Raw genomic sequence first — 17,322 nt, 5'->3', positions numbered from 1 at the left:
AGCATTGATCCTTCCTCTGCTTCTCTCCATAGGCAGGAATGTGTAACACCGAGTACAGTAGTCACAATACCCACCTCCTTTTTCTCCCCAGCAAATATTGGTTGAGCAAATGCACAAGTCTCAGAGTTAAAAACATTTTTCCTTCCAATGTTTACCCTAACTTTCTCCTGCTAGTTTACCTATTACCTCTTGAATTAAGTATTTCCTACTATATAACAAATTATCCCAAATTTAGCAGCTTAAGATAGTAGCCAAGATTTATTGTCTCATTCAGTTTCCGTGAGTCGGTGTCTGTAACCCCATAGCCTTTAGGGCTGCAGTGCCTATGGCACTAAAAGGCTTGCTATGTGTTTCAGGGGGAATGTCCCATTTCGCTTGGCACATTCACACCCTTTCCATGTTCACCAACTAGCACCTGGGGACAGGCAGAGGCCGCATTTAGACTTTGAGTTCAGGAGCAGCTTTAGCTGAGGAGCCAGGCTTGCTAGCATTTCAGAGGTGTAGCAGCCTGCCTTGGCCAGGGTAGTGCTAATACATTGCCAGGGAATCTTTTTTTTTTTTTTTTTTTTTGAGACGGAATTTCGCTTTTGTTGCCTGGGCTGAAGTGCGATGATGCGATCTTGGCTTACTGCAATCTCCGCCCCTAGGTTCAAGCGATTCTCCTGCCTCAGCCTCCTGAGTAACTGGGATTACAGGCATATGCCACTACGCCTGGCTAATTTTGTACTTTTAGTAAAGACAGGGTTTCTCCATGTTGGTCAGGCTGGTCTTGAACTCCCGACCTCAGGTGATCCACCCGCCTCAGTCTCCCAAAGTGCTGGGATTACAGGCGTGAACCACCGTGCCCGGCTACCAGAGATTCTTAAAACTCTGGTAGACCTCAACCCCAGCCTCGCCTTTCCTACCTATTCCCAGGTACTGCTTAAACCAAAACCTTCTGAAAAGGCAGGTGGGTGACTACCATCTGCAGGGCTTAGATTTTTGGATTAGGAATGTGACACTTTAAGTAAAGACACAACTATTGGGTTTTCCTGAGGTCAGCAAGGTGTAGGATGGAAGGTGAATTTTAGGAAAGAAGTTGGGTAATACGGAACCATTCCTACTTTCCCCTCAGGGCCGTAAAGAATGTATATCTATAAGAAGTCTGGCTGAGATTTAAGTCAGGGCCTGTGGCCAATAATATTTACCTTCTAGACAAAGATAACTCACTCATGTGAGGAATTTGGTCTCTACTTTTACTTCATTAGCACCAAGAACTGAGCTAAATGGATCTCCCTTAAGCATCTATGGCCTCAGAATTTTTTCTCAGGTTCATTAAACTGAAAACGCCCACCCTTCTTTTTGTTCCCCTCTTGGCAGTTTTCATTTTCTCCAAATGGAAGTTTATAGATATGCAGCTCAGCATTTAGTTGGTGTTTCTGTTGGTTGCAGAGCTATTAGAAATAGACTTTTTTCCTCACACAGTGACTATTCTTTTCCCAGCATTCTCGTATTACTATAGAAGACAGCTCGGGGGGAGAGAGGAGTTGTCAAACCCTAAGGCCTGAATAACTGGGAACCTGGCGAATTTCCTGGATGATGATGTCCCCTGGCTTGGGAGAAGTGCCAGCAGCGGGGGTGTCAGGGAGAGGCACTGTGTGCACGTGCGTGTCAGAGCTCATGAGCCCTGAAGGAGCATGAGTTAGATTCTGGGATGCTTTCAGTTATTAAAAGCATTATTGCATTTGACCTTCTCATCCCTCTCTCCATGTGCAGAGTTTTGGTTAGTCTCAGTGGAACATGAAAACTGGTAAGAAAAAGTTTAATTGAAGCAGGTTTTTGAAGCCAAAGGAAAAGATATAAGTTCCACAAGAGCTGTAGCCGTTATAGCTGTTTCTGTGGAAAGACTTGGGGCTTGTTCACCTATATGAAGCTTCCTAAGAGAGGTCTATCTCCCAGTGCCCTGCCATGGGGACTAGATGGGCCTGGGTCAATAGAAGGGAGGGTGGAAGGAAGGCAAGCTCATTTCCTGATCAGAAGGAACCAAAAAAACCAGGGAGAGTAGATTGTATTATGTAAAATGAGTCCCTCTGCTTTCTGGGAAGATGTGGGTTCATTTAGGTATTTACCAGCTCAGATTGGGTGGCATAATAATCATCTTTACTTGTTTTCGTTTATTTATTTTTTTAGACTGAGTCTCGCTTTGTCACCCAAGGTGGAGTGTAGTGGCACCATCTCAGCCCACTGCAACCTCTGCCTCCTGGGTTCAAGCAATTCTCCTGCCTCAGCCTCCCGAGTAGCCGGGATTACAAGTATGCACCACCACACCTGGCTAATTTTTGTATTTTTATTAGAGACAGTGTTTTGCCATGTTGGCCAGGCTGGTCTAGAACTCCTGACCTCAGGTGATCCTCCCACCTCGGCCTCCCAAAGTACTGAGATTACAGGCATGAGCTACCGCGCCCAGCCACCTTTACCTCTTTTTATCCTTTCTCCATTTCCTTTGCCTTACCATTCTTTCATTGCCTTTTATCTCCATTTTATCTTCAGACTCCCTGAAATTCTTCTCCCTTCCCAGGTCATCTAATCAGAATACCCACCTGGTCAACGTTCTGGGAGTCCTGCTGGGACTCCAGATCTCTTGGTAAAGATCATTATTTTTCTTTCGAATTCTGACTTTAAAGTTAGCAAGTGCTCAGAACTGCCTTAGTAAAGAAGGAGTTTGAGGAACTAAAAAGTTGCCTCACTGTGATAGTCTGGGAAATTGTGCAGGCACGTTCCTTTGAGAAGCTCTGTGGAGCCCAAGGTGAGGTAGCTGGGAGCCTTGTGACGTCGAAGGGTGTGATCTTGAGTTCACTTTGCTTTACTCTCATGGAATGTGGCCTGCCACTGACTGGGTGATGTGGAATGGCTGCTACAAACAGCACTGGAAGGGTGTGGGTTTTTCAATAAATAACCCCGTAGCCCTTAGGGCTGCAGTGCCTATGGCATTAAAAGACTTGTTATTTGTTTGAGGGAGGAATGTCCCACTCCACTTGGCAAATTCACACCCTTTCCATGTTCACCAACCAGCACCTGGGGACAGGCAGAGATCCTACTAAGACTTTTAGTCCTGCTGTCCACTGGCCTGTGTTAATACAGCATTTTAGAAGCATGAACAGTGGCCAGAACCTGGCTTCATGGAACGTGAGCTCCATTGTGCTCAGGTGCCTGATAATGCAGCAATTGCTCAGTTTCCTGTGATTCATCTCAGATCATCACTGGCACCAACAGGGATTCTGGTCCCACCCTTGGCTGGTGCCCCACTTGGCAGATTTCCCAGGCTGGGAGCACTCTTTGAGCTTTCAGCAGGTCTGCCTGGAGGGATTTTGCTCTGTGGTTTCCTCCTGGAAGTAGTAATTTTTCCTGGGTACCAGAGGCATGCAGTAAAGTTCCACCATGACTCTAATATATAACTGTAAATGGATGTAGGAGGGAATGAATGAATGGGTGAATGAATGAATGAATGAATGAATATAGACTAGAGGCTAGCAGACTTCCTGCTTAAGTGAAATCACTGCTCCTCAGTGCTTCTTCATGTTCAACACAGTGTGCTTGGCATCAGAAACCATGGGACAGTGAGATTGGAGTTTGGCATCTTCTTTTCTCCCACTATCCGTCAATCACCATGTTTTGCCTCAGTTTACGCTAGTGCTGCTGTGCCTACCATATCAAGGTCTGAGGTTTTCACTTTTTTTTTTTTTCCTATATAGTGAACACTAGCTGCAGTTTTGTTTTCATACCTGGACAGAGCATAAGTCCTGCCATGAACACAGCGAAGATCCTTTAAAAAGTCAAGAGGAAGAAGAAACAACGATTCATGTTAAACTTGAGACGCTAATCTTGAAATGCCACTGGTTCTCTTCTGATTAGATTACATGCAGAATAAAACATGCAAGCAATCCCAAACCTCTCCTTTCAGACGTTTCTGATTCTCATTGTGTGCCTCTCTGGGAAGATACAGATAGCATCGAATAATCTTCTGAGGGAATTAGTTGCTGTTTCCTCTTTCCTGTTTTGAACAAATTTTCTTTAATGCACTGTGGGAGTACACATGTAGAACATATTCTTTGACATCACATAAATATTTACACAATATTTAAAACTCACTGTCATGAAGTATTTATTTCACTTGCAAACATTATCATCTATTTTTCTATGGAAAATTACAAAATAAAAGGCGCGGCTGCTTTGATTTTTAGTACCTGGTTTTGTTTGGTTTGTTTTCTTTCCATTGACCTTGCATATTTACCAGTAAATTTATAAAGTCAAACAGAGCATTATTGAAACAGAAAGTTAAGTAGACTGCCCAGAGATTGAGAGGGGAAGGTTGCATCCTAGCTTCTGTGAGGAGCGCCTCCCAGTCATAACCGCTGTAATCTGGACTATCATGGCAATTCCTTGCTTTGTTAGCAGAGACCTGTCTATTAAGGACCAGATCCAGAATTTCTGAGAACAAAAATTGAGAGAGTAGCCATGGGTTATCGCTTTGTGCCTAGAACATTGCCTGGAATCCAGTGTCCACATGATAAACATTTTTAGGATGAATAGCTTATTATATACCCTTTCAGAAATTTTCCATCCGCAGTCTTGCTTATATGTGTTTGAGTATATTCTTTTTTTTCTCTCATTTTATACAAATAAATACACACTATCGATGTGTTTCTTAGTCTTCTTTTTCTGCTCACTTTCTTGGTGGGCTTGGCATAGCTGCTTTGTTAAACCGCTGCCTTAAGTTCCATTATGTGGGTGTGCCATGACTTAATCAGTCCCCCTCAGCTGTCTTTTCTAAGTCTCTACGTGAAAGCAAGGGCAGATGTGTGGGGAGGTGGGTGATCAGCAGCTGACAGGAACCTTCTACACACGCAGTTGGTGCAAGTGGGACTAGGCTGTTTCGCCATCCTTGGGAGATGTGGATGGCTGGGCCAGGGTGGGAAATCCCAAACTGACCTTTACTGTTGGCTGCATGGCCTTTCACAAGACAGTTATTTAACCTCTTTGAGCCAAAAGTAATGCCTTGTGACATTAGAGGAAGTATGTAAGATGCTTACATATTGCATGAATATTTAATATTGATACTTCATGGATGCTTAACATGACCATGGGTGCCTGTCATGGGATACTATCTCACACGTGTGTGATGCTCTGTCACACGTGTGAGCTACTACTTTGCACGCATGTGGGACACTATCTCGTATGTGTCAGATAGTAGTACCTCATACACTTAAGGTGCTTAGAATCATGCTCAGCATCTGGCAGGGGCCCCATAATTGCTAGCTGGCATCTTTCGACTTTTGAATATCCAGGGTTTGACAGTTATTTAGACCAAAATACCAGGACAGTTGAATTGCTTTCTTTGTGTTGTAAAATTATCTTGAAGACTGTAATCACTCTTTACCTGGATCCCAAGGAAAGCCTCCCGATGAGCTGACCCCCACCCCAACCCCAGGCTTTTCCTCAACCTAGCTCCATTTCTGATTTTGTTCTAGAGCTAAGTCTGTTCCTTGCCCAGCCCAGTCTTCCTGACAGTTTTCCCAGTCTGGAGATGGAGTGAGCTGTCCTAAAGCCTTATGGGATGGGGTGTGGGAGAGATAAGGCAGACACTCCCTCTTACAGTGGCAGGTATGTAACATCTGGGGGTAGCTGAACCCCAGCAGGGTGGGGGCCACAAGAGAGCATCAGAGCACGTTCTGCAGGGTCAGGGCTGAGGCTGTCGTTCTTCCTCAGTAAGGCATTGTTGGCTCTAGGGAGATAGAGAGATGCAGGGTTTCTGGAAGTCAGTATTGGATAACTAAAGCCACAGCTTTGGTGGATACAGCCTGTTTTTGGAAAGATAAAAGAGAAAGAACCTGAACCATGGCTGTACATGTCTGATCTCCTCAGGGCCAGGAGTGTGCTGGTGGTAAATGCTTAACAACAACCTCCCCAAGGAAGTCCTGATTTGTAGCATTTGTTGATTTTCCTGTAAAGGCCCCCATGGTGGCCATTTCAGGCTACTATGTGTAGTCCCCAGATGTAGAGTGATGTGTACTACAGGATCCAGAGCCGGCTCCAAACCCCACTGCCATGGTCATAGAAGGAGAAAACCCTCCCTTCAGCATGTGCTAGATGCCAGGCGAAATTCAACAGTCACCATCTGAACCGATCACATTTTTGGCAATATTTTTTCTCTGTCACTTCTGGTCCTTACACTATTGATTTTGGGGCCATCCTGGAGTGTCCCCTGGGGTGAAGGAGGTCCTGGAAGCCTACCTACCACCCCACAGTAGACCGCAGAGGGAGAGAAGGGCAAACAGGAGCCACCCTCCCACCACCTTTGCAAAGCCTGGTGTACTTAGGAAGGAGAACTTCACGTGGGCCTTTATCAACCATTATAGTCAAGGTCAGGACTATGGTGCAAGCAGAATTTAGGGCTGCCCCAAGTCTCAGGAATCAAGATAAATAATACTGTAATGTAGTAGTTTAGAAAATCAGATTAATGAAGGAAATAACAAAATTTGAAGTAAAGATACAGTCAGGATGACTCACTTTTTTCTTTTTTTACTTTTGCCTTGGGATCCAACATGGGTCTGTGCTGCTCCAGTCAAGTTGAGGTTTGGGTTGAGCCATGGAATTGCCCCTCTCCTGATAGATAACATAGGAAAACAGTGGCTCAAAGAGATTAAATGACTTGTTCAAGGATATTAGGCAGGTTTGGGAAAGAACAAAATTTGTCCAGTCTGCTAACACCTCATTCAACCATACTGGCAGAAAGGGGAGGTCAAAAGAGAGAGCTCAGAGAAAAGAAAGAAGATCCCACAGTGTACCTGCCTAGGGAAGGATCCCTGTGTGCCCTGAACACAAAGGGTAGGGGACTGTCCTGCAGTGAGGAATGACAGTAGTGCCCCAAGATCATGCATGTCGGCAAGTCTGGCCCAGGCAAGGTTGACCCTTGTTCTTGGCAGTTCTTGCTCCATGTACTCTAGAAGGCATTGCTGGCATCCAGGCACACGTCGGTGTGTGTGTTAGAAATTCACTGTTAGAGATTCACAACTGCAGAGATATGGAATCAATCTAAGTGCTCACTAGCCAATGAGTGGATAAAGAAAATGATATATATATACACACACACACATATATATACACATACATATATATACACACACATATACACACACACACACATACACATACATAACATACATACCATGGAATACTACTCAGCCATAATCAAGAATGAAATAATGTCTTATGTAGCAACTTGGATGGACTTGGGGGACATTATTCTAAGTGAAGTAACTCAGGAATTGAAAACCAAAGACTACATGTTCTCACTTAAAAGTAGGAGCTAAGCTAAGGGTATGCAAAGGTGTACAAAGTGGTATAATGGACATTGAAGACTCAGAAGGGGAAGGATGGGAGGGAAGTGATGATGAGAAACTACCTGTTGGATTCAGTGTACACTACTCAGGTGACAGGTGCACTAAAATCTTAGACTTCACCACCATATCATTCATCTGCATAACCAAAAACCATTTGTACCCCAAAGCTATTGAAATTAAAAAAAAAAGTTTTGTTTTTTTTTTTAAGAAATTCTTTGCTGACTATTCCTAAACTGAAAGGCATCCTAAGAACACTGAGGTTGTGGGTGCCCATGACCCCACATGAGGAGGGTGTTCAGTTTTTCCAGCTTGCTTTTTGTGTGGGAGGAGATGTGGTGGGTAAGAGAAGGGACAGTGGAACAGTGAAAACTTCAGTGACCAGACTGGCCAAAAAATGTGGTCTAGGGTTTGGCACCAGAGGCCATCTCTCCCTGAGTCCCTGAGTGTTCCTCTGGTGCAGACTGAGAAGTCTCACCCCCAAGGAAAAGGGGCCAGGTGAAGTTAGACAAACAGAAGAAGAACTGCACAGTACAGGCCCCTTTTTGCTGTTCTTGCCACCTGCCTACAGCCTGTGAGAAATTATCCTGTGCACTGGGGCCGCAAAATGTTCATTGATATAAAAGCTTCTGGAGTTTGAAGTTCATAACCTAATTGAATCAAGAAGAAACCATCCCGGAATGTTGTTGGAGGTTGGGGTTACTGTGGGTCTTGAAGCTGCTTCAGAGGACGTCCCTGCTTAGCCTTATGCCTTTGTGAATTCTTGTTACATCTGCACAGCCAAGTTCTGCATTTCCACAGAAAGCTTCCCAAAAGTTATCCAGCTTTGTCTTGGTATTTCCTTGACTCAAGTTCACCCCTTCTGCAGTGAGGCAGATGCAGGCACAAAACAAGGGACCTCCAAAGAACCAAATGGGTCCTCTGGGAGACCAGCCAACCTTAGTATTGCCTCAGAGGTCACAGCAAATGAACTGTCACTGTCTTTGAGCATGGCTGAGTGCGTCCAGTGCCAGCATCTTTTGGAGTGGTTCAGAGGTGAAGGGGGATGGGTCCAGTAACTCTGGTGTGCAGTGGGCCCGGTGTTTACTCAGTCCAGAAGCACAGGTAGCTGGGAAGCTGGTGGTTTCCCTCTTCTCTCCCCTTCTCCACGGCAGGCTGCAGTTCCCTCACCTCCTATTTGTGCCAAGCAGCCCCCCACTCCTGCAGCATGATGGAACACCTCATTACCTAATGCTTTTTAGGCAAGTGAAAGCTTTAAAAAGTCATTAAAGAGCACTAGAGAACACTTTTTCAAATGTCAGCCTATCTAATCCCATCATCCTAGTGGAGCACCGTTCTTATCTTCAGCCTGCAAATTTGCTTGACATAGAGGTGTATTATTGTTCATTCTTTTTTCATAATATTACATCACATTTCTCCAGGTTTCTGTGGTCTTTCCTCACCCTTTTAAAGTTGCTGTCAAGGTAGTGTAATTTATCAGACCATTTGCCTAATGGTAGACAGTCAAGTCATTTCTGTGTGTTGGCTGATATAGATGTGCAAAGGGAAACATCTATAAGGACATGGCTTTTAGTTTGTTTAATTATTGACTTAGAGTTAATTCCCAAGGAGTTGCCAAATCAAAGGATGTGAATCTCTTTGAGGCGTTTCCTGTGTGGTCTCTGTGTCTTGTGATACTGCTTTCTGAAAACATTTTGCCAACTGGCATTGCCTCCAGCAGTGAATGAATAAGTCAGTTTCATAGTCGACTTGCCAATAATGGAAAATAATTTTAAAACCAATTGGTTACTTTTTTAGGTATTAAATGGTATGTCAGTGGTATGCCAAAACTGTTCTGCTTTGCATTTTAAAATTCCTGATTATAGTCAATATCTTATGAAAATTTTATGTTTGTGCCATTTAAGCCATTATCTATGGGGATCTTGATGTATATATTTCAATTTGTTGATCCATAGGCCTTTGTGGTGGTCTTGCCATTTAATCAGAAACTAATTGGGAGGAAACAATCAGAGAAATTCAGGTTGTGAAACATTCAGTATGACAACATCCTGGATGCTACATAAATGTATCATCAAAAGGACACATTGATGTATCTAGAACAGTAAAGGAAACTGTTCTAGACTGAGATTAAGAAGATATGGCAACCAAATGCAAGGCATGAGCTCTGGGTACCTCCTGGATGAAAATTAGAAACTACAGAGGACACTTGGGAAACAATTGGGAAAATTCAAATACGAACTATATATTAGATAATGCCATATCAGTGTTAAATTTCTTGACTCTGTTATTGTGATTATGTAGCTGAATGTCTGTGTTCTTAGGAGTACCTCCTGGATGAAAATTAGAAACTACAGAGGACACTTGGGAAACAATTGGGAAAATTCAAATACGAACTATATATTAGATAATGCCATATCAGTGTTAAATTTCTTGACTCTGTTATTGTGATTATGTAGCTGAATGTCTGTGTTCTTAGGAGATAAAGACTGAAGTATTTAAGAGTGAAGATCTACATCTATAACCTTCAAATAGTTCAGCAAAACTATTATATATATCATACATATTATATATACTGTATTATGGATCAATATGTATTATATAAAGTATACATACTATATGTACATCCACATATACATACGTTTGTGTATCTATTATTTTATACATCAGACACATACATATTACCTCTACTATGAGAGTTGCATTTTATTTATTTTTTTGTGATAACACTTAACCTAAGATCTATCCTTTTAGCAAATTAAGTATACAATACAGTATGTTAACTATAGGCACAAAGCTGCACAATCTCTAGGACTTATTCATCTTGCATAACTGGAACTTGGTGCTCTTTTGCTAAAATCTCCCCAATTCCTCCTTTCTCCCAGCCCCTGGCAACCACCATTCTGCTCTCTGCTTCTATGAGTTCAACCATGTTCGATTCCTCATATAAGTGGTATCATGTAGTATTTGTCCTACCACTGACTTATTTCACTTAGCCAATATCCTCCCATGCATGTTGCCCCAAATGGCAGGATTTCCTTCTTTTCTGTGGCTGAGTAACATTCGATTGCATGAATACACCATATTTTCTTTTTCTTTTTCTTTTTTTAGAAATTGTAACAAAGCATTTTATTTACATCAAGGAAGAAAGCTATGCTAAGGACATAGAAATCTGCTTCAGCTTTCCTTTAGCCTTACACTTCATAAAAGTATCAAGTGGCTCTCTTTGGCTTTTACTTAGTCATCTATGTAACTAGGGTTGAAGACAGTAGAACACTGCATCTTAGTGTAAGTCATTCATTTGAGAAGACAATCTCTTTTGAATTATGGTTTCTCAATGTTTGTTGTATCTTTTTAAAAAGAGCAATAGAGATTCTTTTTAGAAAATACAAAGAAGCACAAGGAGAAAAGTAAAAATCACCTGTAATTCCACCAGTGTCAATGAATGACCAATGTTAATGTTTTCTAAATATTTGGAACATACCTTTCTGCCTTGTGTTTTCTTTTGTGCGTATGTGATGAATACACCATATTTTTTAACCATTCATCCATAGATGGACATTTAGGTTGCTTCCATGTCTTGGCTATTGTGAATGATGCTGCAGTGAATGTGGGAGTGCAGATGCATGAAGACTCTCCAAGGTCCTTATTTTCATTCCTTTGGATTTGTAGAAGTGAAATTGCTGCATCAAATGGTAGTTCTGTTTTTCGTTTCTTAAGGAACCTCCATACTGTTTCCCTTAGTGGCTGTACAATTTTACATTCCCATCAGCAGTGAACAAGCGTTCGCTTTTCTCCACAGCCTTGCTAACACTTATCTTTTATATATATATGTTTATTTATATATAAAATAGCCATCTTAATAGGTGTGAAGTGACATCTCATTGTAGCTTCAATTTGCATTTCCCTGATGATTAGTGATGTAGAACATCTTTTTAAATACCTGTATACCTGTTGGCCATTTGTATGTCTTCTTTAGAGAAAAATCTACTCAGTTATTTTGCCCGTTTTTAAATTGGATTGTTTGTTTTTGCCATTGAGTTGTGGGAGTTTCTTAGGTATTTTGGATATGATATATTTCTCAAATATATGGTTTGCAAATGATTTTTTTCCATTCTGCGGGTTGCCTTTTTATTCTGTCAATTGTTTCCTTTGCCGTGCAGAAGCTTTTTAGTTTGATGTAGTCCAACTTGCTTATTTTTGCTTTTGTTGCCTTTTTGGTGTCATATCTAAGAAATCATTGCCAAGACCAATGTCAAGAAAGTTTTCGCTATGTTTTCTTCTAGGAGCTTTATGGTTTCAGGGCTTACATTTAAGTATTCAATCCACATTTAGGTGATTTTTGTGTATGGTAAAAGATAAGGATCCAGTTTCATTCTTTTGCATGTGGATGTCCAGTTTTCCCAACATCATTTATTGAAGAGAATATCCTTTTTCCATTGTATTTTCTTGGCACTGTTGTTGAAGATCAACAAGAGTTGTTGATCTTGTTGACTCTTCTTGGCTTGGAAGAATTAGTGTTTGTTAAAATGCCCATACAGGAATTAATATTTTTTTGAAAGTGACTGCAAATTTAATATGCTTCCTATCAAATTCTCAAAGGTGTTTTCAATAAGAACAGAAAAAAAAAAAATCCTAAAAGTTGTATGGAACCATGAAAGACTGAACAGTCAAAGCAATTTTGAGTGAAAAGAACAAAGATGGAGGCATCACATTTCCTGATTTCAAAATATATCACAAAACGTCAGCTATTAAAACAGTGTGGTACTGGCATAAAAACAGACATATAGACCAGTGGGACAAAGGAATTAAGTTCATACATATATGGGAGCTACATTTTGGAAAAGACCTTTCATAGCGGAGGGAAATGCTGAAGGGATCCCTTTCTGGTAGTGGACTCCAGGCCCCAGTAGGGAGGTTCCTGGGGACTGAGGGACCTAGTAGCTCCCCTTTTCACATCCTATAGGCCACTTTCTTCTCCACCTGTGGGTGACAGAACTGAGGATACTCTGGCCTGACCCGTGGCTTTCCTGCCCAGAGGAATGTGGAATTGGGTTGTTTTCACCAGCCACAGGCTCCAACCCCTGTCTCCTGTCACCTGCTTTGTAGCTTTGCACACGAGCCTCACTTGAAGCATGAAGTGTACCCATGTTCTTTCCCTCCTGTGACCTTCTGTTTTTCTATATCTGACATCAAATCTGACTTAAAAGACAGTGCAGATGCTCCTTTGGGGCAACAGTAATAGAAACCCTGAAGGAAGTTGGACTTAGAACTCTGACTTACAGGAGTTATCCTTGGCTGTCTGCCTAGCCTGTGCCTGAGGCTCCCCCTCCACACCCCCAGCAACTTTAAACAGCTTCCCCCTAGGTATCAGGGCACCCCACTGAGAGAACTTTAAAATGAGTGGAGTCAAATTAATTGGTTGCTATATTGCCCTATTGAATTGATGTCAACACAGTTTAGAACGTTTGGTTTCATTGCTAGTCATTTCTGTTAAAAATTGAGAAATAAGGCTCTTAGGGAGGACTGTAACCACCATCATAAGTGTTCCTTTGAGAAAATTAGATTGGTCCCATCATCATTTTAACTGAAAATAGTTTCCCAGGATGAAAACAACTAGTCAATTTGAGAGATTTGTAAATCAAATTGCATCTTAAATGCATTAGGGGATGGGCTTACTGTTCAAGTGTATTCCATGGCGAATCCTGTGAAAGGAGTTCAGGATGCTCTTTTACAAAAAGAACCTGCATCCTGTGTCCTACGATGCCCAGGGTTGATGTTTCTGGATTGGGTTTCTGTAGGTAAGTTTATAGCAAGTAAGGGCTACTGAATAGATTTGGTTTTTGGTGATCACATTTTTGTTCTTGCTTATAAAAATAGTAGAACATTCTAAACATTGTGTAAGTATGAAGTAGAACAAAAACTTGCCTATGATGGCAGCACCAAATAGTGATTACCATACTTCTGCAGGTGTATGTATTGCTGTCTCTATACTGGAACAGACCTGGGTCCTCCTGTGACAATTTAGTCAGCAGGTCAAGACCCCTAGGTTGGAGCGGGGTAGGAGGTGGTGAGCTTTCTTTACCCAGAAGGTCGGCGATGTCGGAGACTTTTTGAAACGATAAGTACCAGTTGAAACCCAGGTAGGCTAGGGGTCAAGAAGCAGGGGGTCCACAAGCAGACCTCCACCTGGGTCATCTGAGCCTGTGTTAAAGATGCAGTCTGGGAACACCGAGGGCAGATTTCCAATAAACAGCTTCCTGTTTGCTCAGAGGCTGCTGCTTCCTTGAAAGCATACACTGCGCATTTGGTCCCATTCTCACTTTTCACCTTCAATTTTACCTTCCCTTTACCCTACCCCCCAATAACAAGATGCCCTTGGATTAATCCATTGTTCGGGTCACACATATGACCTTCACTTCAGGGAACCTTACATTCAAAGAGGTCCAGAAAGGAGCAATGCTTCTTCCCCTGAAGACTGGCCCTGTTATGGTGAGATGTCAGGCACTCGCTGATGCCTGGAGATATTTTGGGGGCACAGAGCCTTCCAGTGCATTTTAAGCTGACCTGTGCAGGGGACCTTCTAGGAGACCTTCTAGAAGGTGTCAGGAAGCTAGGAAGAAGCCCAGAGCCTGTCCATTGTGTTCTTGGGGAAGCCACAGGCAGCTGGACTCTTTGGTGATGAGAGCCACTCAGATGAGAGCTTGGGGACTTTCTGTAAGGAGTGCAGGCCATCCTTCAGAGCATCATGTGGGTGGAGGAACATTGGCCTCTTTCTCACTCTCTGGGTTAGAATCTGGGCTTCCTCACTGAGTAGCTGTGTTAACAGGAGTAGGTTACTTAAACTCTCTATTTCTCGCTTTGCATACCTGTAAAATGGGGCTAATAGCAGTACCCTTCAAGTGGAGTTGTTTTGAAAGTTCAGTGAGATGTGTTATATCACCAAGATATAACACACTTAGCATAGCACTTGCCACAGCATAACCCCACGGTAAACATTTATCATGGTCATCCTTGTCTTAATCAGCTCAGGCTGCAATAACAAAACACTAAAGACTGGGTGTCTTAACCAACAGACATTGACTTCTCACAGTTTTGGAGGCTGGATGTCCAAGATCAGAGAGCCAGTATGGGTACACTCTGGTGAGGGCCTTCTTCCTTGCTCACATGGCAGAGAGCTCACTCACTCTGGTCTCTTCCTCCCCTTATAAGGACACTAATCCCATCATGGAGGCCCCACCCTCATGACCTCATCTAAACCTAATTACCTCCCAAAGGCCCCATCTCCAAATAGCATCACTTTGGGGGTTAAGATTTCAATATATTAATTCTGAGGGGGCAAAAATATGTAAAGATAACAATTATCTTTATTATTTTTGTGATCATCTGTGAGTCCCCTTGCAAGGCATTCTCAGTTGGCAGGGCAGTCTCAGAAGTGGAGGGATGGTAGGTATAGGGAAGACCTTTTTGACCCCAGTGGGATCTTACTGTCCATGCTGATGGTCTTGAGCCTTTGGGAAACTGCTTTCACCGTGTTGTATTTCCCTCTCCTTTTGACCTCTGGGAAAATGCTCTCGGTTGGCTTAGTCTAGGTCAGAGAAAGAAGGAAGAAGTCAAATTTATTAGGCAGCTACTTCTTGAGCTAGGCAGTTCAGGGTGTGGAGATTCATCTCATTGCATCCTCTCAGCCACCCGTGTGGCCGGCACTGCCATCGCCGTTTACAGAGGGAGATGCGCTCAGATGCTCAGGGGGAGGAAACACCACCTATCCAAGGTCACACTGCTCAGGAGTTGCACTAAGATGCAAACCTTGAGCCTTTTGACCCCAAGCCCTTGAAACCAGCTGCAGCCTGTGTAGGGAGGAAAGGGGCAGCCAGCCTGGAGCAGAATTTGGATTGGATGGAATCTGAGGATGTAGCAGGAACAGGCACACTCTGGGCCTTTCCACCCTGTGTGTGCTTGCTCACTCCAGCTGCTCCGTGAGACTCCTCAGACCCCCGAGTTCCTCCGCACACAAAGGCTACCTCCCACTCACCCCAGCTCCACTCTTCCAGGAATGGAGTAACTCTCTGGAGGGAGCTCATTTGGAAGGTGCACTAACCCAAACTCTGTTTTCTTCCCTGCTCTTGTCCTTTCCCAGCCCCTAAAGACAATGAAGAGCGCGTGTTCAGGGAACGCATGCGGCCGAGGAAGCGGCAGGGAGCCGTCAGGCGCAGGGTCCATCAGGTCAACGGCCACAAGTTCATGGCCACCTATCTTCGGCAGCCCACCTACTGCTCCCACTGCAGAGACTTCATCTGGTAAGCCTCTCTCGGGAACCTTTAGTTACAACATCTTTGTGGCAAGAAGTCGGGGATGGGGTAGGGGAGACTATGCACCTCGTTTAAAGAATGCTGGCGTGCCTGGTTTCTTCCTTATGTGAATGCAGGGGACTATTCTGGAGGGCTAAGTGTGTGTTTAGTACATGGGGGGAAATACATGGAAAGAAGTGATGGTTTCTGGCAACTTTATACCTAGAATTTTATCTTATCAAAGGAGTTAAGATTTTATAATCAACAAGGATATTGTGACTCCGTGTGTGTGTGTGTGTGTGTGTGTGTGTGTGTGTGTGTGTGTGTCTTGTCTTGAGACAGAGTCTCGCTCTGTTGACCAGACTGGAGTGCAGTGACATGATCTCCACTCACTGCAACCTCTGTCTCCCAGGTTCAAGTGATTCTCATGCCTCAGCTTCCCACGTAGCTGGGATTACAGGAGCACACCACCATGCCTGGCTAATTTTTGTGTTTTTAGTAGAAATGGGGTTTCGCCATGTTGGCCAGGCTGATCTAGAACTCCTGGCCTCAACTGATCCACCCGCCTCTGCCTCCCAAAGTGCTGGGTTTATAGATGTGAGTCATTGTACACAGCTGATTGTGTGTTTTTAAAAAGGATCCTTATCTTTTAGAGACATACCTCAGGAATCCAAGGTGAGGATTCCACTGAATAATAATCCACTGAATTATTTACAAGTGAAATTATCTGATGTCTAGGATGTGTTAGAAAATCGGGAAGGAGGCTGGGTGCGAACGCAGTGGCTCATGTCTATAATCCCAGCACTTTGGGAGGCCGAGGCAGGCAGACTGCTTGTGGTCAGGAGTTTGAGACCATTCTGGTCAACATGGTGAAACCCTGTGTCTACTAAAAATACAAAAATTAGCTGGGCATGGTGGCACGTGCCTGTAATCCCAGCTACTTGGGAGGCTGAAGCATGAGAATCGCTTTAACCCGGGAGGTGGAGGTTGCAGTAAGCTGAGATCACTCCACTACACTCCAGACTGGGTGACAGAGTGAGACTCTGTCTTAAAAAAATTAAAAATAAATAAATAAATAAATCTGGAAGGAGGAGAGGGGCTGGGATAAAGATGATCCAAGACCAGCTCCATTCCACTAACAATACCAAGGCTCAGAAATGAAAATAGGACTGGCCTGATGTCCTCCAGCTAGGAAGTGTCAGAAGTATGATTCTACCCCTAGCAGTCTGACTTTTAATGTTTATACTTTTCCTGACACCGCAGCAGCCTTTCTGGCAAGCTGTCTGAGCTCTTTGAAGCTGAGATAGAGGTTGCCTTCATGAACCCTTGGATCCAGCCAGGGAGGGCGAGTGAGGCAGTATGAACCCAGCCAGGGACATCTGTACTGGGCTCTGAGGACCCCTTGGATTCCACGTGTCCAGGAGTCACTTGTCTTATCCTTGCGATGTCACAAAGTCAATCATCCAGGTTGGCGTAGACATCTGAGATGATACAGCTCAGAGCAAGCCTAGCCCAACTGAGGCAGAATTAATGCCCCATTCCAGCCATAGATACTTCCAATTACCAGGGCAGACCCAGCTGTCTGACCTTTACTTGCTATATTTGGTCATGAACTGAGTGGCTGGTCTTACAGATTCGGGTCTCCTCTAAGCCCATGG

The 17,322-nt window shown here is 43.5% G+C and overlaps 1 protein-coding gene across 1 annotated transcript in view; it reads left to right on the top strand.

The window, feature by feature from the left end:
* The window catches only part of PRKCE (protein kinase C epsilon), a 542,724-nt gene that overhangs the window by 312,101 nt on the left and 213,301 nt on the right, over positions 1 to 17,322 (top strand). Inside the window, exon 3 of the mRNA XM_010364308.2 lies at positions 15,514 to 15,673. Coding sequence (XP_010362610.1) covers positions 15,514 to 15,673 — 160 coding nt within the window. The remainder of the gene's footprint in view (positions 1 to 15,513; positions 15,674 to 17,322) is intronic.

This window comes from Rhinopithecus roxellana, chromosome 17 (assembly GCF_007565055.1).
Source record: "Rhinopithecus roxellana isolate Shanxi Qingling chromosome 17, ASM756505v1, whole genome shotgun sequence".
Classification (NCBI taxonomy): domain Eukaryota; kingdom Metazoa; phylum Chordata; class Mammalia; order Primates; family Cercopithecidae; genus Rhinopithecus; species Rhinopithecus roxellana.
Note: the sequence above shows the minus strand (reverse complement) of the source record. Positions and strands in the feature narration are given on the sequence as shown.